Source organism: Dasypus novemcinctus, chromosome 23 (assembly GCF_030445035.2).
Source record: "Dasypus novemcinctus isolate mDasNov1 chromosome 23, mDasNov1.1.hap2, whole genome shotgun sequence".
NCBI lineage: Eukaryota > Metazoa > Chordata > Mammalia > Cingulata > Dasypodidae > Dasypus > Dasypus novemcinctus.
Window position 1 is genome coordinate 4895909 of NC_080695.1, and position 27399 is coordinate 4923307.

The window sequence follows — 27399 nt, forward strand, 5'->3', positions numbered from 1 at the left end:
CTCATAATTTTTCACAAATTACACAGAACAGAAATACAAAAAAACAAACAATTAAGACAGATGAAAAGACAAACCAGATAACCTGAACCGAAGTCAAGAGCGACTTCTCGCTCTGACCGGTGGGTGGGATCTATTTGCTGCGTTCAGCAGATCCCCTTACCCACGTTTCACAGACTCTGCAGCGGTTTTTCAGAAAACAGACTCACCGAGGGATGTCCCGTTTGCTGATTCTGGGCCCAGGAACTCCTGATGCTCTCCAGATAGAATTTAGAATTTAGGTGGAGACAAGTTCCAGGGCCTGGCGGCATTTGGGGCACAGACACGTCGCTCCAAGGCCTTCCCCTAGACCGCTGGTCCATCCCTGGAATGTACTTGTCTCCCTGAGTCTGAGGAGATCAACCCTGCTGGAGTGGGGGATCTCATTGGTCAATCTCGCTGGGGCCTCCAAATGTTGTAGACCAGCGATATTGACCAGACTCAGACTTTGAATATAGTTCCACTTGAGAGCTTTATTAGCCACACGGTGACTGTCCCGTCCTATGCAGAGGAGGGAGCAGACCCGAGTCTCAGGGAAGGGGTGGTTTTATAGCTTTTCAGGAAGGGGGTTGTCTGCTAATAAGTGAGCAAGCAAGCAGGCACAGAAGTGGAACACTGCGGTTAGCTGAAGATAGCGTATCTATTTTTTTAAAAGCCCCATGTTATTTATTGGCACTTTTCTTGTGGGCAGTTCTGATTTACTGGTACTCTCCTTGGAGGCTGTTTTAAGTCATTTATCTATCTGAAGGCATTTGCAATTCCCACCTCCCAATGTAGTTCTATTCTTATTTTCCCAGTGTGGCCTTACCCTTACACAATGAGGTAGTAGATGTAGCTCAAGTGGTTAATTTCCTGCTTCCCATGCATGAGGCCCTGGATTCAATCCCTGGTCCTTCTAAAAACAAAATAAAAAAGTGAAATAAACCAACTCTCATTGGAGAGTGGATGTAGCTCAATGGGTGAGGTTTTTTTTTATCTTTATTTTTTTTAATGTTACATTCAAAAACTATAAGGTCCCCATATATCCCCCACCTCCTCACCCCACTCCGCCCATAACAACCTCCTCCATCATCATGGGACATTCTTGCTTCCCAAGTAAGAGGTCCTGAGTTCAATCTCTGGTAACTCTTGAAAAAAAAAAAAAAAACAGTGGTGGCGGGGTGACGTCATCAACCAGAGCCGGGAGCCATACCCTGAAAACACTTCCGCAGATACTCCAGAGGATGGTAGGGACTGGAGAGGGGCTCCAAAAATGCTGAATTGAAGAAAGAGAAAAGTATCAGGGCGGGGGGCTTGCAAAGCTTCTGGGATCTGCAGCAAGCAGCCTGGACCCCTCTCACCTGGGAAAGAGATTTTCGAGGAACTCATAGCGGTGAGTTGGGACCCCGTGCATATCCAGGCACAGAGACCCAGTGCTGAAAACAATTTGCTGCGGGGTGCTGGAAGCAAAAGGGCCCCCATTCTGGGGGCGGGGGGTAGGGAATAAAATCCAGCAGATTGGCTGTGGCTGAGCGGTGCACTCATTACATCCAGTTTCTGCCGGTTGAATTCCCTAAATGCAGAATGGACCTTTCCGAGGGTCTCACCTTTCTGCAATGACTCTCCGAGGCAGGTTAACCTAGCAGGGAAGAAACTTCAGGCAGAAAAGCCTCACAGAGGAAAATGGAGAGGGAGGATTAAACTGAACTCCTGCTGGACTGGAGAGTTACAGAAATGAAAAGTGTAAGGAAAATGAGGGACTGAGTGAGAAAGATTAAACAAATCTTAGGAGCAGGGGACAAAATTCTATACAGAAACAAACAAAAAAATAGATCAAGATTCCTGAAGAAGGAAGAGAAGAAAAACTGGCAAATTATGGCAGGCTGTTATGTTTCTTGTACTGGGGAAAGGAGGACTTGTAAGAGATAGGAACTAAGTTAAGCTTTAGTTTGCTGATGTAGGGCCTAGCTTAAAGGTCTGCATCTAGGGTCTACTTAATTTATTTAACTTACCCCAGTTTGATCTGGCTGTCAGCCATTGAGAGTTGTGATAAAAATTTAAGGTGTTTAACTGGTGATCATTTACTGCCTAGGAACTTGGGGTAATATTTGCTAGTTGTTTTCATGTTGGGCTCATAGATGATCATGATGTCAGTTTTAACATAATCATAATTTTTAGGTCATTCCAGACATAAAGAAATAATTTCCTGGGTCAAAATTGGTTGGTGACACACATTCAAATCTTTGGGACAGACAGTCCACCAGGGAGATTATAATGAATATTATGAGTGATAAATGGTCCAAATGCCCACCTCATAGTATATGCCTAAGCCCAGTTTCCATGCTTTGACCCAAATGAAATCAAAGTGATCAAAAGAAAGGCCTTACCTGTTTAAGTCATGTAGTGCATTTAATTATTTCATTTAATTTTACCTTAACTTCCACAGAAGTGTGTACCCAAATACAACAGGTGGTGTTGGCAATGACAAAAATGCCTCCTTGTTCAGCTAATAAGTAACAAGTTAAGCTAATAAATCTAATGAGTTGTTGTACAGCTGTAGTTTTAGCAGTAGATTCAGTAATTTCTCCTATCATGATTCTAATCCTGTTGTCATTTGTGTTAACCCCAAGCCAAGGTAGCAGCAATCTGCCCAAAGACCCAAACCCAGAATCATTACCTCCTTGGGTGAATTCTCTTTCCCCTGAGACTGTAGCTTGAGGGGAGTAGTCCAGTGAGAAGTTTTAGATTCATTATTAATTCCTAAAGGACTGTGAGGTGACCAAATGCACATTGCCCAGGCATTTTATCAACTGTAAAGGTAATTTACAACCCAGTCAAGTATCTGATAACATTTCCAAAACAAAAATATTGCCTGGGGAAATGGATATGGCTCAAGTGATTGTGCTCCCTCCTACCTTATAGGAGGTCCAGGGTTTGATTCCCAGGGCTGCCTGTTGAAAGGCAAGCTGGCCATAATGGTGAGCTGGCCTGAGTGGAGTGCTGAGAACTGGCCCATGCAGAGCTGACACAGCAAGGTGATGCAACAGAAAGAGGCACAGAGGAGAGACAGTAAGAGATGCAGCAGACCAGGGAGCTGAGGTTGCACAAGAGTTTGAACACATCTCTCCTACTCTGGAAGGTCCCAGGATCAATTCCCAGTGCCGCCTAAAGAGAAGACAAGCAGACATAGAAGAACACACAGAGAGCAGACAGTAAGTGCAAGGCAATGGGGTGGAGGGGAAATAAATAGATAAAATAAAACTTAGAAAAATTTTTAAAAAATTATTGCCTGGCAGAACAATGTAAATACAGCCAATGTGATGTTGTTTACAGATTTATTAGTAGGAATACTATCATTTGTCCTTACTATCCAAGGGTCTGTCTTATTGAGACTATAAATGAAAAGCTTTCCAAAAATTATTTGTATTGTGAATATTTTGCAGTTCCAGTAACCTAAACCTGAAAGTAGACACACATTGTTAATGTAACTTCTAGTTTGTGGAGGTATGTATGACAAGTTTTCCAAACTCTTCTGTGATATCTTTATATTCAGTTGTGTCTATTGTGTGGTTTACATACTGAGAAAATCAGGTACTTTCCTTCCAATGCACTTTAAAGACCAATTCCTGAGACACTGGGTTTCCAAGTGAGAAAGTTTATTTGCTAGACAAGCAAAGAGATCATTGGTCTAGCAAGGGCCCAAAAATCTGCCTCCTTGATTTTGAGGAGGTTGGGGTTTTTATGGTTTCAAACAGGGGAGGGTGGAGTGTTTACAATCACAGTAGTAAATGTACACAGGCCTAGTTTTCAAATAACCATAAACAAAAGTAAGATCAGACTGTAATAACCATCACAATAGTATGTGTACACAAGGTTGTGCTTAATTTGAAATAACCATAAAGAAAGGCGAGGTTGACCTAGTCAGTTTCAGTAATTTCAGGTATTAGCTTTGGACTATTCTATAATATAGTGAAAAAATAAGGGAAAAAACATCTGTATAATAATTCAGTAATCATAAACTTAAGCTAATTCTTAATTCTTTTGATTACAAGGTTCCAGGTCCAAGAAATTTTAAAGCAGAATAAAGAAGACTTGGGTCTAGTATTCATATCTGATATGAAGAAATGGTGCAGTTTGATCTGAAGAGACTGAACCATTTGGATAAAAAAGAAATTTGTTATTGGTAGAACTAAGGGGTCCCTTGCAATGTGCATATATCAGGGTTCATGGTGACAATTCAGTCTATAAGGTTACATTCCTTTGAAAAGTCCTTGCAGAAACAGACAATGACATTGTCTTTCTAAGCCAGTGCAAGGGAAAAGCCTAATGAAATATAAAGATTTTATGCGTTATGAATATTAGTAAGGTAGCATCTATGCTAGGATTTGATGTGTCACCTTGGGAATAGTAGTCTACTTTGTGACATTGCCTACTTCCCTTCCTGGCTAGTTGGATTTTTAACTCTGCATAATTAGTCCAGGAGTCTGATAGAACATTTTTTTGTTGAGTAATGTGGACCCATGGCTCAATACCCTGTAATTAATTTGCATTTCCAGAAGTTAGGAGTACTTGGCAGGGTCAGGATCTGTATTTGTATGTGTCATTTCCAGTAGATCCATTATCCTGGTGTCAGATTATGATTAATGGAGTATCTGTCATGTAAGACAGGAAAAGTGTTCTTTACTTGTTGAAGGTAATCTTTGGCATAATGCATTAAGAATTTGCAAACTGGATCATGTCATTGTGTGACAATGTTCTCAATTTATTCTCAGAGATAGGTCTGCCAGGAAAAATTTCATATGGGGAGAATTTGAATTTCCTAAAATAAATGCTATGAATAAACAGAGGGCCTAAGGTAAAATTTGGGGCCTGTAAAGGCTAGGTTCTTCAGTTAATTTAGACAGTACTAATTTAAGTTTATAATTATATCTGTTTTACTAGTGGCTGTTTTTGCATGAAAATATGCAAGTGCATTTTTTAAATATATTCACGCTCAGTTCTTTTTGTGTAAACCTTTATCTTAATAATAGTAACTGTATATGGGAATAAAATGGGAGAAAGGAGATAACTTACTTGTCCACAATTTTCAACTGGCATACCAGATGTCAGAAACCCTCTTTGCTTCCAGAGCATGATGAAATCACTGTAGATCAGGGGCTCTAAACCAGGGTCTGTGGAGATTTCAGTGGCAGGTTTTCAGGGGGTCTGTGATTGGAATTGAAAATTTTAATTTAAAGACATGCTGATGTTGAGTGTCATAAAATTATGTGCTGCTACATTCTGAGTAGGGGTCCATGGTGTTCACCTGACTGGCAAAGGGGTCCTTGGGAAAAAAATGGTTAAGAACCTCTGTTATAACTGTCCACTGAATTTCCTTCTGATAGAAAGCAGGGTTGGGTAAGGGTACAGAGTTCATCCTTTTTGGTGGAAGAAAATTGTGGATGGCTGCCTTATGCAATCAGTGTGTGCTTCTTAGTAAAGTATACACACTCTAGAACAATAAAAATTTTCCTTGTTTCTTTAGCACAAATATAGTCACATTGGTGACTCAGAAAATATTGGTAGATTTCCATTCCTCTTAGATATACAGATTAACAAGAAACTTTTTGCTATAGGTGCTTTAGACTACTTGCCCAGGACAACCAAAATCCATAAAGTGTGACATATCTTTGAAAAAGCGGAAAGGTTGATTTGGAGAGTTTTAGAAGGAAGTGAATGACACAAAGTGTGCCTTGAGTAGATTTATCTTAACTAACATCTGTGTTAATCTAATTTTGTCTTTTGAATTATAGGTCTGATGCTGTTACGACTACATTATAAGAGAGTTTGCTATCAAAGTGCTGGTTTTTCTACAGAGAAAGAGGCTCTGAACTACACTTGCGATGAAAGCAGCCTCATTAAGACTTGGGCTGCCTACATTCTCAGTCCATTTGGATTCTCATGAATAAGGGAGAGAATTTTAACCAGGTGGGAGAGTACTCATTAATTTTGTAAATGATTTACTTTTTAATCAGAATGTGTTATTTAATTTGACTACAGGCTGTTGGATAAAGGCATCTGAGGTCAGGTAGAGTTATTGTGTATATGTAATATTTCTGGATTTATCATTATTTTCTCACTTCCAAAGGGAGACTCTTTTAATATATTATCACTCAAGGAAGGATTTTATGCATTTAGACCAGGGGAGAGACCAAAATATGAACAAATAAATAATACTACAATGAAAAACTGTATGAGTGATCTAAAGGAATAGTAGAATTTTAATATAGGCTATAGGAAGGGCAAAGGATACTTTTGGTTGGTGTTCAGTGGAGAGATCTCTCAGGAAATGACAAAACTAAGACTAAAAGAACATGAGGATGATGTGGGAATTTTTTTGAGGGGATTTCCATGGAAATGAAGGGTGGTTATACTGTTCAGTGCTGAAACAATAGCTAATATGAATGTGTTTGAGTGTTTCTGAGAAATGAGTTCTTATTCAATCCTTGGAGGCCTGGAGAAGTCCTAACTTGATTTGAAGGAAATATTTTGTTAAAGTGGCATATTCTTGATTATATTTATCTTGGGTAACATCAAGGTTAATCAGAGAGTTAGCTCTAGGAAAAGAGAATTTATTTTAGATTTGTGGGTTCATGATGGTAGCATTGTCTTGAGTTATGTTGGATTTTTTGCCTTTACCTATGAAAATAGAGATGTACACTCAGTTTTGAGCCAATGTGGAGTAAATTGAAGCAATTGAATAGGTATGTGATTGTCATGATAGTGTACAGAAGTGGGAGAGAAAGGGGGCTACTTAAGAAGAAGCCTGCCATGCTACTAACTCATTCTTTAAGGTGTGTGAGTAAAGCATAAAAGTGCTTATGTAGATTGACTATGAAAGAAGGAACAGGAGATCAGGCACAAGAGATGAAATAGACACAAGGGGCATTTTGGTTCATAAAAGAAGAGAAACAATAAGGTTAATTGATGAGGTGGTTGAGTGTGATAAGAGAGCAGTTGCTACTAATGACTTCAAAAAGGAACAGGGAAGCCTGTAATTCAGTTAGAGATATTCAACTTAAAACAGGTGACACAGCTCTTCAATGAGAGAGAAGGAGTAACTAATGGGTATGAATACAGGAATAACTAGACATTGTGGTGCTAAGTTGAGGTGATTTTTTAAAATAACATCATTCACCTAGTTATTATGGGGTTAATCTCCTCTGGTAAAAGTAATATGAAATGTGAGAATATATGGATTCAAGCTATGGGACTTGAAGTGATTATGGGAGATGGAAGAATGACTCTGTTATCAAGATATAGTCTTTTTCCCAGATATATTTGAAAGCACTATGTATTAGTCATAAAGTGAGAGCTTAGTAATGTGCTGTGTCACATGCAGTAATAAACATGACAGAAAATTAAAGCACTTCCTACGTGGGCAGATATGGAAAATAGTAAGTTATCTATTGACACACTGCATAAATACAATGACATCAGAAATATTCTTGGAAAAAGTCCTTGACCAAAAGGGGGAAAATATAAAAGACAAATGAGTTTATATGGCCAAGAGACTTCAAAGTGGGTTGGGAGGTCATTTCAGAGGTTATAATTATGCATGTCTCAGTAGGATCTCATTTACTGCCAAAGTAGATACTTTTCCAAAAAGCAGGGCTCCTGAGGTCTCTGAAGACATCCAGACACTATAGTCAGGTCAGATAGTTCAGGAGTTTGTTGCCTTACCAATTTGCCCTAATTTGGAATTTATGCTCCCCAAGGTGATAGAGTCGGACTCAGTTGTCATTTCCTTACACATGGCTCTTCTCTTCTTGAATTTGAACCTATAATTAATATTAGAGTTGGTAGGTGTACATCCAATAGACTTAAATCTTCAGGCTGTACTTGTGCCAGGTGGGCCCTGAATCTCCATGGAGTTGCAACACTTACTCTCCAGTTCATTGGTCCCACCTAGGACAACTAACAAGAGGTGAGAATGGACAATTTCCATACCAAAGAACAAAGAAAGTTTACAGCTGCAAGCAAGAGATTTCCATTCATCAGCCCTAATGGATCACAGCCCTCTCTTAATTTGAAGTGGAATGGACATCACCATCCTAGAATCCTCAGGATTGGGAATGAATTATGGACTAAAGTGGACTTATTGGTTTTCTGCTTAGACCTATTGTGATCCTAGCAGTGGAAGAAATTATATCATTGATGTGGAGGCAGTGGAGATTCTGAAGAATGGGAGAGGAAAAACAGGTGTAATAAAGGGGTATTTTTGGAACTTGGGAATTGTCCTGAATGGCATTAGTAGTGACAGAACAAGCTAGTATATATCTTGCCATAACCTACAGAATTGTGTGGGTGAGAGTGTAAATAAACTGCAATGTAAACTTTAATTCATGCTTATTGGCAATGCTACAAATTGTGTTCCTCAATTTCAATGGATGTACCACATTAATGAAGGACTTGTTAATGTGGGAAGATGTGGGATGTGTGGGATTAGGGCATATGGGAATTGTCTATATTTTTTTATGTAATGTTTATGTAATCAAAATATCTTAAAAAAAAATAAGTGCAATATAGTGGCATTTTGGGGACATTGAAATTGTCCTAAATGATGTTGCAGTGATGGTTACAGGCCATTATATATCTGTGATAACTTAAAAAATGCATGGGAAAAAGTTTAAACTATAATGTAAACTATAATCCACACTTAGTGACAATGCTCCAATATGTGTTCATCAATTGTAACAAACGTACCACACTAATGAAGGATGCTGTTAATGTGAGAAATTGTGGGAAGGGAGGGAGTGGAGCATATGGGAATCTCCTACATTTTTTTTAAGGTTTATTTTTAATTTTATTTCTCTTCCCTTCCCCCATCCCAGTTGTCTGCTCTCTGTGTCCATTTGCTGTGGGTTCTTCTGTGTCTGCTTGTATTCTTGTCAGTGGCACCAGGAATCTGTCTCTTTTTTGTTGCATCATCTTGCTGTGTCAGCTCTGTGTGTGCGGTGCCACTCCTGGGCAGGCTGCACTTTTTTTCACGTGGCATGGCTCTCCTTACAGGGTGCACTCCTTGTGCATGAGGCTCCCCTTCACATGGGACACCCCTGCATGGCATGGCACTCCTTGCACACATTAGCACTGCGTGCGGGCCAGCTCACCACATGGGACAGGAGGCCCTGGGTTTGAACCCTGGACCTGCCATGTGGTAGGCGAATGCTCTATCAGTTGAGCCAAATATGCTTCCCTCTCTTACATTTTTTATGTAACATTTATATGATCTAAGTATCTTTTAAAAATTAAAAATTAAAAAATAAAAAAAATATTCTCATGAAACATATGCTGAAATATGCATGCTTGGAGTACATCTGGCAGTAAATATTACATAAGTTGGGAGGTAATGTTTGGGAAGTAGGTTTGAAGCAGTCAAGTTAAGGAATCAATAGACAGATCTGGAACCTGGCAGAAAAACCACCACCATTGAATATGTGGAAGTGTTACTACCAAGATGGCTGCTGGAGAAACTTGCAAGAATCCCATTCTGAATGAGATTTCCTCTGACGTCAGGAGAATCCCTGGATATTCTCCAGGGGCCTTATCACTGCTCCCTCCTGGGGGATTGACTGGTGGCAGAGTCAATCAAAACAGCAAACAGCTGGGACAACCCCCTGTCATTAGCAGAAGGGTGTGATAATGTTTCTAAATGCAAGTGCAAAGGCCAACTGACCCTCTCTTGCCTTTTGACCCCTGTTCCTGACTTCTGCCCACTGTTCTAGCCTTCTTCACCCCTCAACTAGATCAATACACTAGTAAACCTGGGGATTTATAATCTGTAATGGGGAATTGTAGTCTGTCAACCCTCTTTATCACTCTTCAGCCCCTTCCTCTTTACTTGGGCCCCATGATGTGTTATTTTCTCCCATTTCTCTTCTGACCATTCCCTAATAAGTTACTGGCCTAACTAACCCAGTTTGCTCTTGAAATTAATTTCTTATAGCTTAGCCAAGAACATAGAGAAAATCTGACAACAGGTTCAATGGAAAGGAGATTTCCTTGAACAGGTTTGCTGTTCATGTATGTAACTAACAAACTCTATGAAGAGGAAGTTTTGACAACAGTGAGGATCTGAATACTGAAGTGAGAGGTGACATTCCATGTAGTACCTAGGTTATGTAATCCTTAAGATACTCAAAATTGGGATACAGGAAGAAAAAATTCAAACTCTAGCTTTGTCTTTCAGTGGTCATATAAATTTGTCATTTTACTTCACCTCTCTGAACCTTAATGTAGGACATTTGTTAAAGAAGTATATTAGTCTTTATAAGTTGGGTTACTGAGAAGACTAAATTTTTAATAAAATGTGTAATTATCCAAACATGGTGAATATAATCATTTTCTTCCTGGAATTGAGGTACGAATGATTAAGTTAATCTTGGTTCTGATCATCCTCATAATAATTATATATGTATTTTTTCTTTTTTCTTTTATTTTAATAATATATATTCTTAAGTTTCTTAGTTGATTTCCAAATATATTTGGGTGGGATGTAGAACTCAGTGTTGAATGGACTGCATTATACACATGGAAGAATAAATGTTTTAGGACAAACGTATCCAGAAGGTCAGGTTCATGGTAGAGCAGGAAGGAGAATCCAGAAATCAGAAATGCATGTGAGAGAACCAATGCTATCACAAAAAAACAGTAATTTTTATAATGAGAGATTCCAATCTGCTTCCTCTTATAGTGAGGACCCAATTCCAGATGTGATTTTGGTAAGGGATACTATGTTTTGGAATCAACAATGAATTAAAAGTCTCCAATGAACCAGACAGCATGTGTTGCAATTCTGTTGAGGCTCAGGGCCCAGCTGGCACATGTACAGTCCAGAGATTCAAGTCCCCTGAACATACACCAACCCCAGCACCTACCACAGGTTCAGTAAGTAACAGAAGAGGCATGTGTAGAGAGGCCATATCTGAGCCCAACTCCATCACATTCAAGAGCACAAGTTCCAAAGTAGGGCCCACTGACAAGGCACTGAACATGATCTGTCATGACTGTAGAACCTGGGTGTCTCTGTGGCTCTCAGGAGCACCACTATTTGGGGTTGTATCTACTTTGGCTTTCTCTGAGATCCTGCTGAGATGTGCATAAGTGTGACCCCCCTGATGACCTTCTGACTCATTTCAAAGTCCCTTAACCATATAAACTCATTTGTCTTCACCATTTCCCTCTTTTAATCAAGTCTTTTTCTACTTGCATCACCAGCTGGTGTTTGGTAATAATCACTTGGCATCAGGGAGGCCCATCCCTGGGAGTCATGTCCCATGCAAGGGAGGGGGTGTAGGGGGGAGGTAATGCATTTACATGCTGAGTTTGGCCTCAGCAAAATTGTAACACCTGCTCTCAGGTTCATTGGACTTACCCAGGTCAGCTACCAGGGAGATGAGAATGGTCAGCCAGCACACCAGGGAACTGAGAGTGTTTACAACTACAAGCTGGAGAATCTCTTCCAACAACCATGTGGGGTCTAAGCACCCTCTTGATTTAGAGATAGAGTGGACATCTCCATCCCAGGGTCCTCAGGATGGAGGAATAAAATATGGATTAGAGTGTACTTCCTGGTATTCTACTACAGAATTGTGACTCTAGCAATGAAAGAAACTATCACTAATGTGGCAACAGTAGCTATGGGAGTTGGTAAGGGCAGGGAGAGGAAAGAAGAGGTGTGATAAGGGGGCATTTTCAGGACTTGGAATTGTCCTGAATGATATTGCAAGGACAGGTGCAAGGCGTTATATATCCTACCATAACCCACTGAATGGACTGGGAGAGAGTATAAACTATAATTAAGCTCTAACCCATGCTGTGTAGCAGTGTTCCAAAGTATATTCATCAAATGCAATGAATGTGTCACACTGATAAAAAAGGTTGTTGATGGTGGAATGGGGGTAGTGGGGAGTGGGAGTATTTGGAAACCTCATATTTTTACTGCATTATTTTATGTGATCTAAGTATCTTTATAAAAAGCTGTTACAAACAAAAAAGGAGTAAAACTGGCATTATATTTTCAAAAAAAGGTCTCTGAACATCATGGGCTAATTAATACATGCAATTCATGGATTTTCATCTTTTTATCTATAATATGAAAATGATCATATCCTTATTAGCCAGAGAAGACAAAATCTCCAACATCTTGACCCTGGGAAAGGAGAGTCCTTCCTTATTTCTCTTGAGCATACCTTATGTTACATTTTGTTGGGGCAGGGGATACTCCTAGGTCAAAGTTTTGGCATTCATGATGGGGGGACCTAGAAAATTGTGGTCAAGACTTGAATCTTAAGACTTCTTTCTCCATTCTCAGCTTTGTTTTCCTTCTGCTTATCTGGCTGAGAGTGAAAATCCAGAGGAAGATAGATGCCAGCTAAGGTTTTGGCAATGCAATCACATGTGAGTAGGTAATTCTTTTTGTACCTCTGTTGCCAGCACATGGGAATATTTCTCCTACTGGTGTGAATATTCCAAGTGTATTCAGGAGTCATTTAGGGATCTTATCTTAAGTTTATATATGACTCTTTAATAATTATGGTAAGTTAGGTATGGATCTATGAGTAATCTTCCAAGGTAATTACAAGAGTTGGTTAAAGCTACCATTAAGGCTGTTTATTCTCTGAGAAGATTACAGAAGTTTTCTTTTTCTCACTCATCCATGGCCTCATTGAATAAATAATGAAGTCATGTATCATGTTAGTGCAGGAGATTGGCCTGGCCATATGATGAATAGTGGTGACAGAGTTGAGTAAGAAGAGGTGTTTACCGTCAGAAGAGATGCTGAATTTTCAGCTGTGCATTCAGTCAATCCAAAATTACAGATACTGGGGTGTAAGGGTAGATATATTTGTCAGAAGCTCATGAGAAGTTTTGTAAATTAAATGAAATTAGAAATAATGTATTTGTTTCCTCCAATTTCAGTTTTCTTAAACTTTTGATGGAATATATTTGTACATTTTGAAATATTTTCAAAAAAGATTTATTGAATCCCCCTCATTGTTCACACTCACTGTCTGCTCCCTGTGTATTTTCATTGCATGCTCATCTTCTATTTAAAAGGAACCAGAAACTGAATCTAGGACCTCCCATGTGGGAGGGGGGCATCCAATGAATTGAGCCACCTCTTCTCCTGCTAGTTGTATTTCTCACTGTGTTTCCTATTTGTGTCTCTTCATTTCATCATCTTGTTGCATCAGATTGCCATGCCAGGCCATCATATCATTCTCTCTTCATTGCATAATCTTGTTGTGTCAGCAAACTCTGCCAGCCCATAATGACAGCTTGCCCTCTTGCTCATCTTCTTTAGGGGGACAGCAGGAACAAAACACAGGGCCTCCCATGTTGTAGGCAGGAACCCAACTATTTGAGACACATACACTTTCCTTGAAATAATTTTTTAAAAACTACAATTCTCCTTACCACTCTTGCTCAAATTTCCCAACTTCAATTTTCTAAATTAAATTTATTCAAATTTTATAAATGGGTGCCATATACAGAATTATTTTTTTTCCTTCATTGTGGCTGTGGTTTCAGAAGCTGTATAATAGAATACAATTTATGTCTCAGTGAAAATTTTTAAAGATTAGTAAAGGCCAGAGGCAATGAACAGAATTGTTTTAATCTTAGATGACATGAAGATAAAAGTGAGACAATGAAACTGGTCTTTGTACACCCCAGAAAAAGTTGAGATTGAGAGGTCTCCTACCACAGGAATGGTCAGTCTAAGTCCATGTATCAGTACAACTCTCTCAGGTGTCCCTGGCTTGTGACACTGAACCATCTGTATTTATACATTACAATGAATACCTGAGCTATGTAGCACTGAGGAAATCAGGACTTACTGATTTGAAACCTATTTCGTTTTGCAGAATTCTGGTTATGTTTTCAAGCATCCCTGCCATTTTAATGAATAATAGCCCTGTGAATTGAATTTAGATAGAAAGCAATTGATACATTAACTTGCATTTGCCAAAATGCATAACATATTCTTACATGATTTTATAAATGAGAGGAAAGTGAGCTCATCTATATAGGGGAGTAACCTCACCATATCCATTTTTTAAAATAATACATATAATTGATATTGCTTGCCTTATAATATATATAAATTTACTTAAAATTGTTGACAAATATTGATTTAGTTAATAATGCTCAAAGGAAAACTGAATAATTAGCAGAAAGAGGCATAATTACAAATTTATTGGGATATTTCCAGGTGCATATCACACCCTATGTAATGTGATTTTCTTTTACAATGGTGTATTGTGGGTTCAGAATGTGTCTGTGCCTGTGAGTACATCTGAAAGGCAAATGGAAGTTTACCATTGATAATGATGTTTCTGGAACCCCAACACCTTTTGAGTTTTATATATACAGTTTCTGCTTCTTTAGAGCTGTTATTTCATACATCTCACTCAAGACATTGGTAAGGATAGCCCTGTGAGAACACTAATTTCTGTGATTTTTTTAGGAGTTAGTGACCTTCAAGGATGTGGCTGTAGACATCACCAAGGAAGAGAAGTGATGCTGGAGAATATCAGTAAACTGGTCTCAGTAGGTGAGACTCTCAAAATTTTATCTACCACCTATATCTATCTTTTATCTAACATCTATCTAATCTACCTATATATCATCATAAATCATTTTTCATTTTGTAATTCAGATATCTAAATCAGCTTCTCCAAATTGTATAATCTTCCTTACACTATATTTTTATATTTTATAATTTTAATACATTTATATTGTGCTAACTAGCCCTAAATGAATTTGTTTCTCATTTTTTATTACATCTAGCTCACCCCAATAGAATTTAATCTTCTTGACAACAATTTAATGTCTTTCTTGAAATTCAATTTCCAACAATCAGGGCTGTGCTGATATAAGTATTCTCCTCCAAGTGCTATGCTGAGGCTTCAGAACACAGTAGTAGAAACATTACATATATCCTTTTCCATATAGAATTTAGATCATTTTTTGGGAATTTATGTTATTTGGATTATTTTTGAACATAATATTCTATCACTTTGAAAACATAGACTTCTCACCATTTAGAATATAGACAATTCTGCAGTCCCTCTTTTTACTAGTACATGGGTAACAACAAACAGTGGTCCTCATGGAAATGGGCAAAAGGTCAAGAGTTACAATTTCTGTTGAAATATTGTCAATGATCTAAGTTCAAGTTAATGTTGCATTGCTGACCTTCAGTGCTTACCCTGTTCTTTGGTAACTTGTGATGTACATCATGATCATGCCCTGTTACTGTCATAACTCAAAATCCAGGTAACTTTTTTCCATACAAACAGGATATCAAGTCTGCAAAAGAAATGTACTTTCCCAGTTGGAACAGGAAGAAGTGTCAAGAGAAGTAGTTTTTCCTCAATACCAGAATCCAGGTGAGCTGTAAAGACCTCTGCATTAGAAGAGGGGTCTCATGATAAGGTATGTGCTTGTATATTTTAACTTCAGGATTCCTTAAGTGTGTAATGATTTCTTCAGTTTTCTTTGTATGAGTTATGATTTCTAAAATGTACCTCAAGATATGGGGAAATTTTAGTGACATGTGTTTGTTCCATAAATTTCTCAAGCTTTATTGAGTGTCATTGGCATTGAGAAAGGGATATTGTGATTAAACTGTCCCAAAATAATCCTTTTCCTGTTCCTATTCTTGGGAGATTTTTTTCTTCTTTTTTACCTCACTGACATCCCAGCTTTTTTCTCACATTCCATGTCTCAAAATCCTTTCTGACTGTGATGTCCTAGAATTATCTTATTTATGAACTTGATATACTTTCCCAGTTAATTGTGAATGTGGCAAACATAGAAAGGGATATTTGGAACTTTTAAAATTTTTCTTCCCCTAATACTATTCTAACAACTTATTCTGCTTTTTGCAAATCACTGCAGGGAGGAAATGTGCCTTTAAAACATGGGAAATGATAGAAATGGTATTCAATAAACCTACCTGTAGGAAAGACACTTCTAAAGTCATGTCATTGGTAAGTTCAATTTTTTAAACCCTGGTGTTCTAAATAGATACCAAAGGATGGAATAAATTAGGAATTCAGTAAATCATGAAATTAAAATTAGTGTTAGAATTAAGTGCTAATCCAGCAAAAATTTGTGATAGTTTAAATTTTTGGTAAAAACCTAAACACAAACTCTAACTTGAGTTCACATAAAAATCAAATTGCATAAGCAGGTTTCATGAATGTAATCTTTAAAACATCATGAAGCTCAAAATTGATCAGATAACTCTGCAATTAGATTTTTATAATAGAGAAAATCTATGTGTATGGATTAAAATACTTTTTATATGAAACCAACATGGCAGATATTTTAATTGTAGACTACCACTAGTGGATTAGCCTAGGTTTCATATATAGGGAAATGCAGGAATTCATTTAAATGGACAAAAGTTCTACAGTCTCTCATCTAATTCCCCACAGCACAGATCTCACACCCAGAAGAATTCCTTTAAATGTATTTCTTTGCAAGAAGATTCTTCTCTCACATCCATAGTGAATCAATATGCATTGATTCACTTAACAAAGAAATCCTATTTCAGGAAACCACCTCCACCAGTCCTCAGTGACTATGCATATTTTAAACATCATAAGCATCTTCACCATACAAGCAAATCATATGAATGCTACCAAAATGATAAAAATTGTATCCAATGCTCTGAACTCATGCAATACAGTGTAACTCCCATTGGAGAGAAAACCCATGAATGTCACCTAGGTGTGAAAGCCTTCACTACATCCTCTTCTCTTAAACTATATGAGAGATGTCACACTGGAGAAAAATGAGAAGAATGTCATCTTTGTGGGAAAGCCCTCATTCAATGATCTTCCCTCAAAAAAAACATGAAAGAACTCACTGGAGAGAAACCCCAAGAATGTCATCTATGCAAGAAAGCTTTCAGTCAACATTCTCATCTTCAACAACATGAGAGAACTCACACTGGAGGGAAAACTCATGAATGCCATCTCTGTGGGAAAGGCTTTACTACATTATCTTCCCTTAAACAAAATGAGAGATGTCACACTGGGGGAAAACCACTAGAATGTCATGTGTGTGGGAAAACCTCTAGTCATTATAATTCCTTTAAATATCATGAGAGAAGTCGACCTGGAGAAAAACACCATGAATGTCATCTTTGTGGGAAAGCCTTCATTCAACTATGTAACCTAAAATGACATGAAAAAGCTCACACTGGAGAGAAACCCCTTGAATGTCATCTTTGTGGGAAAGCCTTCATTCAACTATGTAACCTAAAATGACATGAAAAAGCTCACACTAGAGAGAAACCCCTTGAATGTCATCTTTGTGGGAAAGCCTTCATTCAACTATCTAATCTAAAACAACATGAAAGAAATCACACTGGAGAGAAGCCCCATAAATGTCCTCTTTGTGGGAAAGCCTTCATTCAACTATCTAACCTAAAATGACATGAAAGAACTCACACTGGAGAGAAACCCCATGAATGTCATTTGTGTGGGAAAGCTTTCAGTCAACATTACTCTCTTCAACATGAGAGATCTCACACTGGAGAGAAACCTCATGGATGTCATCTTCATGGGAAAACCTTCAGTCAATATACTACTCTTCAAAAACATTTGAGAATTCACACTGGAGAGAAACCCTATGAATGTTGTCTATGTGGGAAAACTTTCACTTTTAGTTCTGCCCTCAGGAAACATTAGAGAATTCGTGCTGGACAGAAATCATAATATATGTATGAGGAAATATTAATTATTCTAACCTTGGACAAAGGAGATTACTTAAACTGGAGAGAATCCCTATGAATGCCAAAAATTTGAGAAAGCCATCAGCCAATATTCTTTAAATGTAAAAACTCACAGTATAATAGTTTTGGGTATGAAAGGGACTTCAGCCACAGATTTAACCTTTAAACATACCAAAGAACTCACATAGTGAATAAACGGTGTTTTTAATCTGTTCCTGTAGTCATCCATACTACTTTATTAGCTTGCATGTATACTTTAAGCCCCTGAATCCTGACCATTTTTTACTTATTATCATTTATATATTTGTGTATTGAGTGTAGTAAAGGCTTTGTTTATCACTACCTTTTTTACATTTGCATTTATGCACTTGTAGGAAGCAAGATGTGGAGTTACACACCAAACAATACAATACAATACAATACTGGTATTTACAAATACCCAAATGGTTACCTGTACTGCAGATCATTGTTTCTTTAGGCTGTTTTGAAGTACTATCTAGTGTATTTTCATTTCAGTCTGAAAAACTCCCATTAGCATTGCTTGTGAGGCAGGTCAAGTAGTGATGAATTCCCTCAGCTTTTGTTTTACGGAGAATGTCTTAATTTCTCCCTCATATTTTTCCCTCCTCTCTCCCCTCCACCCTGCTTTCTTTCCTGTCTGTGTCTCTTTGCTGTATGATCTTCTGTGCCTCTTTCTCTTTTTTGATTTTTACTTCTCATTTTTTCCTCTAGGATACACTGGGATTTGATCCTGGTGACCTCTGATGTGGAGAGAGTTTCCCTGTCACTTGTGCCACCTCAGTTCCTGGTTTCTGTTGTTGTCTCACCTTGACTCTCCCCTTCATCTCTCTTTTTTTTTGCATCATTATCTTACTGCATGGCTCACTGTGTGGGCACTTGCTCACCACGTGGGCACTGGCCTACCACATGGGTTCCCACATAGGCACTGGCTCACTATGCAGGCACTGGCTTACTCTGCAGGAACTGGCTCAAAGCATTGGTTGCCACACAGGCACTGACACACCATGTGGGTCACTGCACAGTCACTGCCTTGCCACATGGGCCTGGCTCACCACATGGGCATGTCTTTATCAGGAGGCCCCAAGGATCAAACCTGGGTCCTCCTGTTTGTTAGATGGAAGCCCAATCACTTGAGCCACATCTGCTTCCCTCTCCCTCATTTTTGAAAGAGCAACTCGCTGTATAAATTTTTGTCAGGCATTTGTTTTCCTTCAGAACTTTTAGTATTTCAACCCTCTGCCCTCTTGTCTCCACTGAGTTCTGGTGAGAAATCAGTCACTTCTCAATCTAATTGGGACTCCTTGTATGTAAAAATGTTGCTTTTCTCTTGCAGCTTTCAGAACTCTCATTGTCCTTTGCATTTGGTAGTGTAATCAATATATAATGGAGTATATTTTTTCATGGTTATCGCATTTGGTGATCACCAAGCTTCTTGGATTTGCATATTCACACCTTCTTAAAAGTTTGTGAATGTTTTTTTTTTCAATATCCTTCTGGCCCTTTTTATCTTCTCCATCTGGCAGAGCCAGATATATTATTATGCAATAGGCGTTTTAGGCTATTTTCACTTTCAATATTTCTTTTCTCTTTGTCCTCCTCAGCCTAACTCACATCAAATGTTTTTATTCAAGATCACTGCCAACCCCAATCTACTCTTGAAACCCTCCTGAAAATTTCTCATTACCATTTACTGTGGTATTCAACTCTGGTACTATTGTTTTGTTACTTTTACTTAAATTGTTTACATTTTTCTCTTTACTTAAACTTTTATATTGCTCATTTATTGTTTTTTTGATAAACTTTAGTTCTTTCATTAACCCTCTTTAGAGTTAAGACCTCTCTTTCAAATACTTTGTTCATTATGTCCACATTCTCATCTTCATTAGAATTTTCTGTATTTTTATCTGCTTCCTTTGGATGGACCATCATTTCGTGTTTTTCCATTTGTATTTTGTTTTTTTCTTGCACATTCTATGCAAGATTCTATTCTAATATTTTAAATGTTAATTCTCGTATTTATGCCCAGGATGGATTTTTTCACTTTGTAAACAGCTGGTGAGAAGACAAACATTTCCTTGGAATTCAGCCCTCTTATCAGGAAGGCTTGTCAAGGCAAATGTACTGTGCAGGGTTTTCCTTGTCTTTCTGGGCCTCCATCTTGTTCTGTGGCTTTGTTTGTTAGTTGTTTTGGAGTTTCACTGTTTACAGGAGTTTGGTTTTCTGCTCTTTTCCTAGTATATAGACTGCCCTTTCCTGAGTATTTGAAGCTGTAGGCCTTTGTCTCAGACTGTCCCCTTTATAATCTTTTACACTCATTTCATTGTCTCATGCTGCTTTTGTGTAGAGTATAAATTCTGGTAGGAAGGTCACCCCAGAGATGAATTTCCCAAGTTGTTCTTTCCTAGTTATAACAGAGCCAGGGACTAATTAAGAGTTGTAGGCTTGCTCCAATGTGTCCTGTGGAGATGGAGAGTAAGGACAGCAAAACTTGAATGCCTTCCCAAAGCTGAGCTTTTCCAGCCTGGCAACAAATGCAGCACTTCAGCTTACTCTCCCCAACAACCCTGGGGAACTACTGCTTTAAATCACCACTACCTCTGCCTCTGTTCAGGAAAGGTTGGTAGATGCCACCCTGTTTGTGCAGAGCAGTTTGAAACAATAACATCCTCCAGGGCCATTACCCAGTGATCTTAACTCAATAATAAAAAGCTGTGGTCAATGATCAAGTGTGCCTCTCCTGTTCTTGGCGAATAGGATTTTTAAATACCTTTCTGCCAGTGGCTGCTAGCCAGGGTCTGTACCCCATGGGGGTGGCCTTTTGTGCAGTTGTATGATGGGCACCAGTAGCTGCCACTCAGAGACTGTAATTACAGTTTTTTATGATAGTTTATTGGCCTTTTCCTCCTGCTCTTCCATGGATGTTGTACAGTGTTATACTGTATACTGGACTTGGACATTTGAAATAGGTGTTTCAGATGTTTCCTGCCTGTCTTGTTGTGGGAGGATTGAGTACTGGAACTCCCTACTTTGTTATTTTTCTAATGCCTCATAATTTGATTTCACCTGCAGGTCTCCATCTTCAATTCTCATAATCTCCTAAACAATGAATGGCCTCACACTCAAAACAATATTATTCTTGGAAGTCTGATGGTAATCCTGGTTCCAGAATGAAAAGAGATATAAGAAACCATGAGCCAGGCACTGGTAGCCCAACCTCATTGATCTTAGGATTAAACCAGTTAGACAGCTCCCTGGTATTCATGGGGGTTCTTATAGTCCCATTTATTCATACTGTTCCTCAAGAGGATGTAGACATCATATCATGCCATACGTACCTGAAATGTGGGGTTTTACCTCTACCCAGGATTGTAGACAAGGTTGAAACATTGGTTGCCACCATCTTTGTGCAGAGCAGGTTGAAATAATAACTTCCCCCAGAGCCATTACTCAGTGATCTGAATTCAGTAATCAAAAACTATGATCATTGATCAGCTGTAGACAGTTTACTATGCAAATGCTTTGGTCCTGTATTGCTCAAGACACCACCATACAAAAGATATGAAAGAAAGTTTAAAATAATGGCCAAAAAGTCAACCAATTCCATTCCATAATTCACAAGGTACTCTGCTTGCAGCCCCCTAAATCAGTGGAACAAGTTGCTTTATAGTGCATCTTGGGACCATAGGCTCAGGCACAAAAAATCTTGTAGTAAATGAACAGTTGATTAGCATAAATGGCCAAAACAGGAGACAAAAAGATACAATCATGGCCAGTCTCCCAGGCAGGCCTGCTACTCAGGCCAGAGTTGGTAGATGCCTGCTCTACATGCTCCACTAGGAGAGAGTGACTCTGTACTGTTTCAGTGTTGAGTATTTATACACTCAGAGGGAAGATGACAATAAATCTTAACACATTTGATCTTATTTCACAATTTGGAATGTTGTGCACTTATATACACTGAAAAACTGGCATTATGGTAAATCACTGTCACCCTGATGGTGCTTTATTCACAGCAGGCCTAATTAAATGCCAGAAAATATAGCCATTGTTTCATGCAATGATTTGAAGGAATTAAAAAGTATTATCATGTATAGACTTACATTAATAGCAATGCTTCAATAATGGTTGATCAGTTTTAACAAATGGACCACACTAACCTGCAGTGTCAGTAGTGGTAACCATGCGTGGGTGCCAGGATGTTGTATGGGATTTCCCTAAATTGTTTTTGTAATTTTTCTGTAAATATGAATCTAAATATCTCTAAATATAAAGTTAAAACATAATCACACTAAAGAAAAAAAGAAAGACTACTATGGTCACTAATAAAGTATAGGTGGTTACTGAGATATCCTTTCATGTGAGGATATGAAGTGAGCTTCAGGCTTAGTTATGAATTTGAAGGAGGCAGCCAATCAAAGTGCTAAGGCAAGAGTTTCATGGCAGCAGTCACAGGAAAGGCAAATGCTTTATTTGGGGAAAGAAGTTCCCCAGTTCAAGGAACAGAAGAGAGAGTGGGGAAAATTGGTTGGGAATGCAATTGGAGAGCTGAAAAGAAAGCAGATCACATGTGACATTGGAATCTGTATGGAGAGTGGTGGGAGCAGGGTAGAAGCAACAGGAGGAACATGGGATGTTTCTGGGCAAGTTAACCCTTCTTTTTTTTAAGATTTTACTTATTTATTTCTCTCCCCTTCCCCCTCCCCACTCCGATTGTCTGTTCTCTGTGTCTATTTGCTGTGTCTTCTTTGTCTGCTTCTGTTGTTGTCAGCAGCATGGGAATCTGTGTTTCTTTTTGTTGCATCATCTTGTGTCAGCTCTCCGTGTTTGTGGTGCCAGTCCTGGGCAGGCTGAACTTTACTTTCACACTGGGCAGCTCTCCTTACAGGGCACACTCCCTGCATGTGGGGCTCCCCTACTCATGGGACACCCCTGTGTGGCAGGGCACTCCTTGTGTGCATCAGCATTGCACATGGGCCAGCTCCACATGGGTCAAGGAGGCCTGGGGTTTGAACTGCATACCTCCCATATGGTAGACAGATGCCCTAACCACTGGGCCAAGTCCACATCCCAAGTTAACCCTTATTTGTTCTAACCTACTAAGGTAAGGAATAGTCAAATGGGTAAGAAGATGTTTCTGCCTAACTTAGTGAATCTATCCAAAATATGCCAATAGATGAACAATGTACTTGAATACGCAAATATTAATAGGCCTATTTCAGTTGGCCTTGACTATGTTGCTTGTCATCTTGCCCCAACAACCTTGCTCAATCCCTTCAGATATCTCCCCTCCCTCTCTCTGGCTTTCCCTTGGCACATAAGCATGCTCTCCCCTCTCTTTATGTCTCATCCAAAACTGAAATATCTGCTTTGCTGAAGGCCTTCACCACTATAAGTACTGCTCCTTCAATCTCTCAGAGCTAAGGTTCTTAGATGAGTCTGTCATTACTTGACACTACTTCCTCATTTCCAATTCAACTAGCTGTGATCTTGTCACACTTCAGCCAACTACTCCACTGAAACTGCTCTTCTAAGGACTATTTACATTGATGTTCTCAATTGTAATGGACACATTCCTCTTTATCTTCTTGATCATGTCTTCCTGATTTCTCTCATCATTATTTATAGGTTTGATTATATTTTTCCCTACACCCACCTTGGCCTACCCATATCATCCTTTTCAACTTCCTTCCTACCCTTTGGTTTCTTCCTTCTCAGTGTAGTCTTTCACCATTTATCCCTTTCCTGTTGATGCCCAAAGTTTCAAACTCCTGCCCATATACCCCTCACTCTAATACAATTTGGAGTGACCACTTCCAAAGTATGGATTCAACTGAATCAAAATACAAGTGAACCCAACTCTTCACATCTAGTGAGAACTGTCTACTCAGCCCAACATCTGAATTTCCAGTTGAACTCTCATAGACACCTCAAACTAAAGCTCATCATACAATGTTCTTCCCCCTCTTCCCTGTCAGGGTGCAGTCACCACCAATGCTCTAAGCCAGAAGATAGAAGATTTCCTTGGCATATCCTGCTCTCTAATTCATTAATGCACTTAGGGATGATGTGTCAACTCTACTCCCTAAATACATTTTCTTAATTTCCCTCCTCTTCCCTGTTTTTCCTGCTATAGACTATCCCAAGTGCTCATTACTTGTATCCTGGCTCTCTATCACAAGATTTCTGCCAGTTCCTCTGCCTCTTGATGGAACGTTCTCCAATTCATCCTCTATATTGATGCTATTAAAAATAAAACAACCCTATTAAAAATCTTTCACTGGTTTATGTAGTCTCCACAGTAAAGTCCAAATTCCTCAACATTTCATACCAAAAATCTCATCTCTCCAGGCTCATCCCTACCATCTCATCAGAGTTATGCTACACTAGAGGTCAGGATATTCTAAAAAGGTTCTGAGTAGAAATTCACAAGTTATTAATAAAATTCTGAACAAATAATTTTAATTTGTGAAAGTGGGGAAATTATTTTAAACACAGTAATGGGCATTAAGAATAGCCAGGAAAAGAATAGAATATAAGTTTTGAGTACTGAACTCCAGTTTTTCATTGAAAACCTATTAACATCCTTAGGAGTTCAGTTTAGAAAATGCTACTGAAGGCATTTGGAACAACTTATAACAGGTCCTAGCATATGCTGTGCTCCCTTGCTTCTCCATCTCTGTGTGGGATACCATCCATTCATTCATTTACTTTTTTAGTGCAAAAACATTCATTGTACATCAACTGTATATACTAAAACTAGTATAGGTTGGACATTCAGAGGGAGAAAATGGTCTACATAAGCCAAATTAGAAAACGTGCTTTAAAAAATCAGGCTGAATGTTATGAACTTGGCAGTATAAAGTATGAGGAACTGAATTGGGGAAGATCATGAGACAGTAACCTTGCCCCATCCTTCTTCTACTATCTCTGAGGTAGGTGTCAGGGTTTTATTTTAGGTATTTTGGGACATAGATATTAAGTATGCATATATTTAAAGTTATATTTTCTTCATGTATTCATTCTTTTGTTATGAAATAGCCATCATTGTCTCTAGTAATGTTTCTTGTAGTCTATTTTGTCTGATACTAATATAATTACTCCAGTTCTCTATTGGTTTCTGCTTGAATGATATGTCCTTTCCCATCATTTTATTTTCACTCTATTTGTGTCTTTAATCTAAGATGGGTCTCTTGTAGATAGTACATAGTTAGAGCTTGTAAATTCATCCAGTTTGATGATCTCTAACATTGGGCTGTTTAGGCAATTCACATTCAATGGGTTGTTGGCATTTCTGGAATTATAAATCAATATTAGTCTTTATTTTCTATGTCTTCTTTCTTGTTTGTTCTTCTGTTTTGTATAAGTTATTATTTAGTGTACCCTTTAAATTGATTTGTTTACTTTTAACATTTCCTTTAGTTATTCCTTTCAGATTCTTATTGAAAGATTGCAATACAGCTTATTTTATACATTCTACTTCAGATTAATTCAGAAATACAGACACTTTTCTCCAATGTACCTCTATTTCTTTTCCCTTTTCTTTAGGTTGTTATGATATATATTTTTTATGTTACAACTGCTCCATGTAATAATTATTGATTTATACAATTTTCCTTCTCATAAATTAAAACAAGAAATAAGAAAATGTATACCTATAGAAGCTTTTATATTAACCCACATATTTATCATTTCTTGTGCTCTTCATTGCTTCCCAATGGAGTAAGTTTTTTTCAGTCTGCAGCACTTCCTTTAAGTTTTCTTGTAAAGCATGTATCGTAGTTAAAATGATTTGTCAGACATGGGGCAAGATGGCATCTGAGTGAGTGCACCTGATAATCTCTCCTGCAAAGAAGCAGCTGAGTAGGTTTGTAGTCCTGCTGGACTGGGTTGTTAAGGGTGCTTGCAGTGCAGGAGGTGTCTGGACGTCGATTTAGTGGGACATTGACAGAGGAGATTCTTGCAAGACGTAGAATTTTGGGTCTCTTTCACAGAGGTCAATGTTGTGAGTGGGGCCCTTCCCCCTGGGGCTGGTGGCCTTGCAGTGGCAATTTCTGAAGGCTTTACTGTGCTGGGGAGTTCCCAGGCCCTGAGCAGGCTGTTTTGGGGACTTGCAGGGTGGGAGGTATCAGGAAGTCAATTTGGTGAGACAATGATGGAGCAGATTCTTGCAAGAGGTGGAATTTTGGGTTTCTGACACAGAGGTCAGAGGTTCTGGATGGAGCCCCTCTCCCTAGGGCTGGCAGCCAGTCTGCAGTGGTCCCTGAAATCTTTGTTGCATGGGGTGTTCCCCAAAACTGAGAGGGTTGTTTCGGGGGCTTGCAGGGCAGGAAGGGTCTGAATGTTGCTTTGGTGAGACAGTGACAGAAGAGATTCTTGCAAGAGGTGTAACTTTCAGTTTCTGACACAGATGTCAGAAGTTGTAGGTGGAACCCCTCCCCCTAGGGTTGGCAGCTGGTCCACAGTGGTCCCTGAAATCTAAGTTGTGCTGCAGCACTCCCAAACACTGAGCAGGCTCTTTTGGGGGCTTGCAGGGCAGGAGGTGTCTGGATGTTGATTTGGTGAGACAGTGACAGAATAGATTCTTTTGAGAGGTGGAATTTTGGGTTTCTGACACAGAGGTCAGAGGTATTGGGTGGGACCCCTCCCCAAAGGGCTGGCGCCCAGCTGTGGGGATCCCTGAAGGCTGTGTTGTGCTGTGGTGCTCCCAGGCCCCCTGGTAACCGGATTCATGGTTCCCGGGTCTGTGTCCCCTAAACCCTGGTGGCCCATGCTCCAGAGACTCACATACCTTGAGTCTGCAATATCACAGACTTCCCACCCCTGAATCCACTGTGTCCTGAGATCCATCTGAGGTCATTGATTACCCTAGCCCTGGGCACTTGTGGGTTTTTTTTTTTTTTCTCTCTCTCTCCTTGAACTTGGAGGAATGTACCAGCTGTCCTGGGGAGAGTCTAGGAAGAAAGGAGAGGCGAACCTGCAGAGAAAGCCCAATTTACCTAAACATCCTGGGATAGGAAACTTGGTCTGGGAGAAAGTGGAGTCAGAAAATCAATCAGTGTGGGGAGCCACCCGCTGTGAGGTCTGTTTACAGCCTCCAACTACATGGCAGAGTTCACAAATCTGCCCTGTCATTTCCTTATTATTCTCCTCCCTGCTTCTTTGTTCTCCCCCTCCCACCACAACTCAGATGACCACAGCAATACACATGCGCAAGGCACGAAACTCCGCAGATCCGGTGTGAACTGTCGGCCAATCCCCTCCTTGGACGTCTGCCACCCACAAGACCAGCCTATCACCTATGTACACGTTCCCTTCCCTCTCTGTATATCCCGTGTTTTACCCCCAATAAACGAGGCTTGATCAGAACCTGTCTTGCCTCCATTCTTCTCTCGACTCCTGCCCCACCCCGCTTCTTCCCACAGGTCCCTGGATTCACCCCCGCTGGCTTGGGCAAGTGGCACCCACCATTGTAGGCGGGACCTGGGGGAAGAAGCAAGCCGATACACAGGAAAACCTGTGCAGGTGGTTTTTGTAAATAAGGAAGACCTGAGAATTCTTGGGCGGAAGACCTG

At 39.3% G+C, this 27399-nt stretch overlaps 1 protein-coding gene across 3 annotated transcripts; it reads left to right on the forward strand.

Annotated features, from left to right (window-relative positions):
• The first annotated feature begins 1207 nt into the window (after positions 1–1207).
• On the forward strand, positions 1208–27193 carry LOC105744599 (putative zinc finger protein 705G). Of its 3 annotated transcripts, XM_071211119.1 has the most exons (8): positions 1225–1408; positions 3155–3227; positions 5808–5982; positions 12368–12453; positions 14525–14611; positions 15360–15449; positions 15961–16052; positions 18539–27193. In XM_071211119.1, the coding sequence occupies exons 5-8, from the start codon at positions 14578–14580 to the stop codon at positions 18569–18571; spliced, it is 249 nt and encodes an 82-aa protein (XP_071067220.1). In that variant the 5' UTR covers positions 1225–1408; positions 3155–3227; positions 5808–5982; positions 12368–12453; positions 14525–14577; the 3' UTR covers positions 18572–27193. The 3 variants fall into 3 exon arrangements, 2 of the variants coding, with proteins under 2 accessions (XP_071067221.1, XP_071067220.1); XM_071211120.1 differs by lacking the exon at positions 3155–3227 and having other exon boundaries at positions 1208–1408; XR_009182875.2 differs by lacking the exon at positions 15961–16052 and having other exon boundaries at positions 27015–27193.
• Positions 27194–27399: the final 206 nt, after the last annotated feature.

Excerpts from the sequence above, each read along its gene's own strand:
- LOC105744599 (XM_071211120.1), top strand. The coding sequence starts at position 14,578 with ATGCTGGAGAATATCAGTAAACTGGTCTCAGTAG. Across the intron at positions 14,612-15,359 it reads CAGTAAACTGGTCTCAGTAG|GATATCAAGTCTGCAAAAGA; the intron begins GTGAGACTCTCA and ends CCATACAAACAG. Across the intron at positions 16,053-18,538 it reads CTTCTAAAGTCATGTCATTG|GATACACTGGGATTTGATCC; the intron begins GTAAGTTCAATT and ends TTTTTCCTCTAG.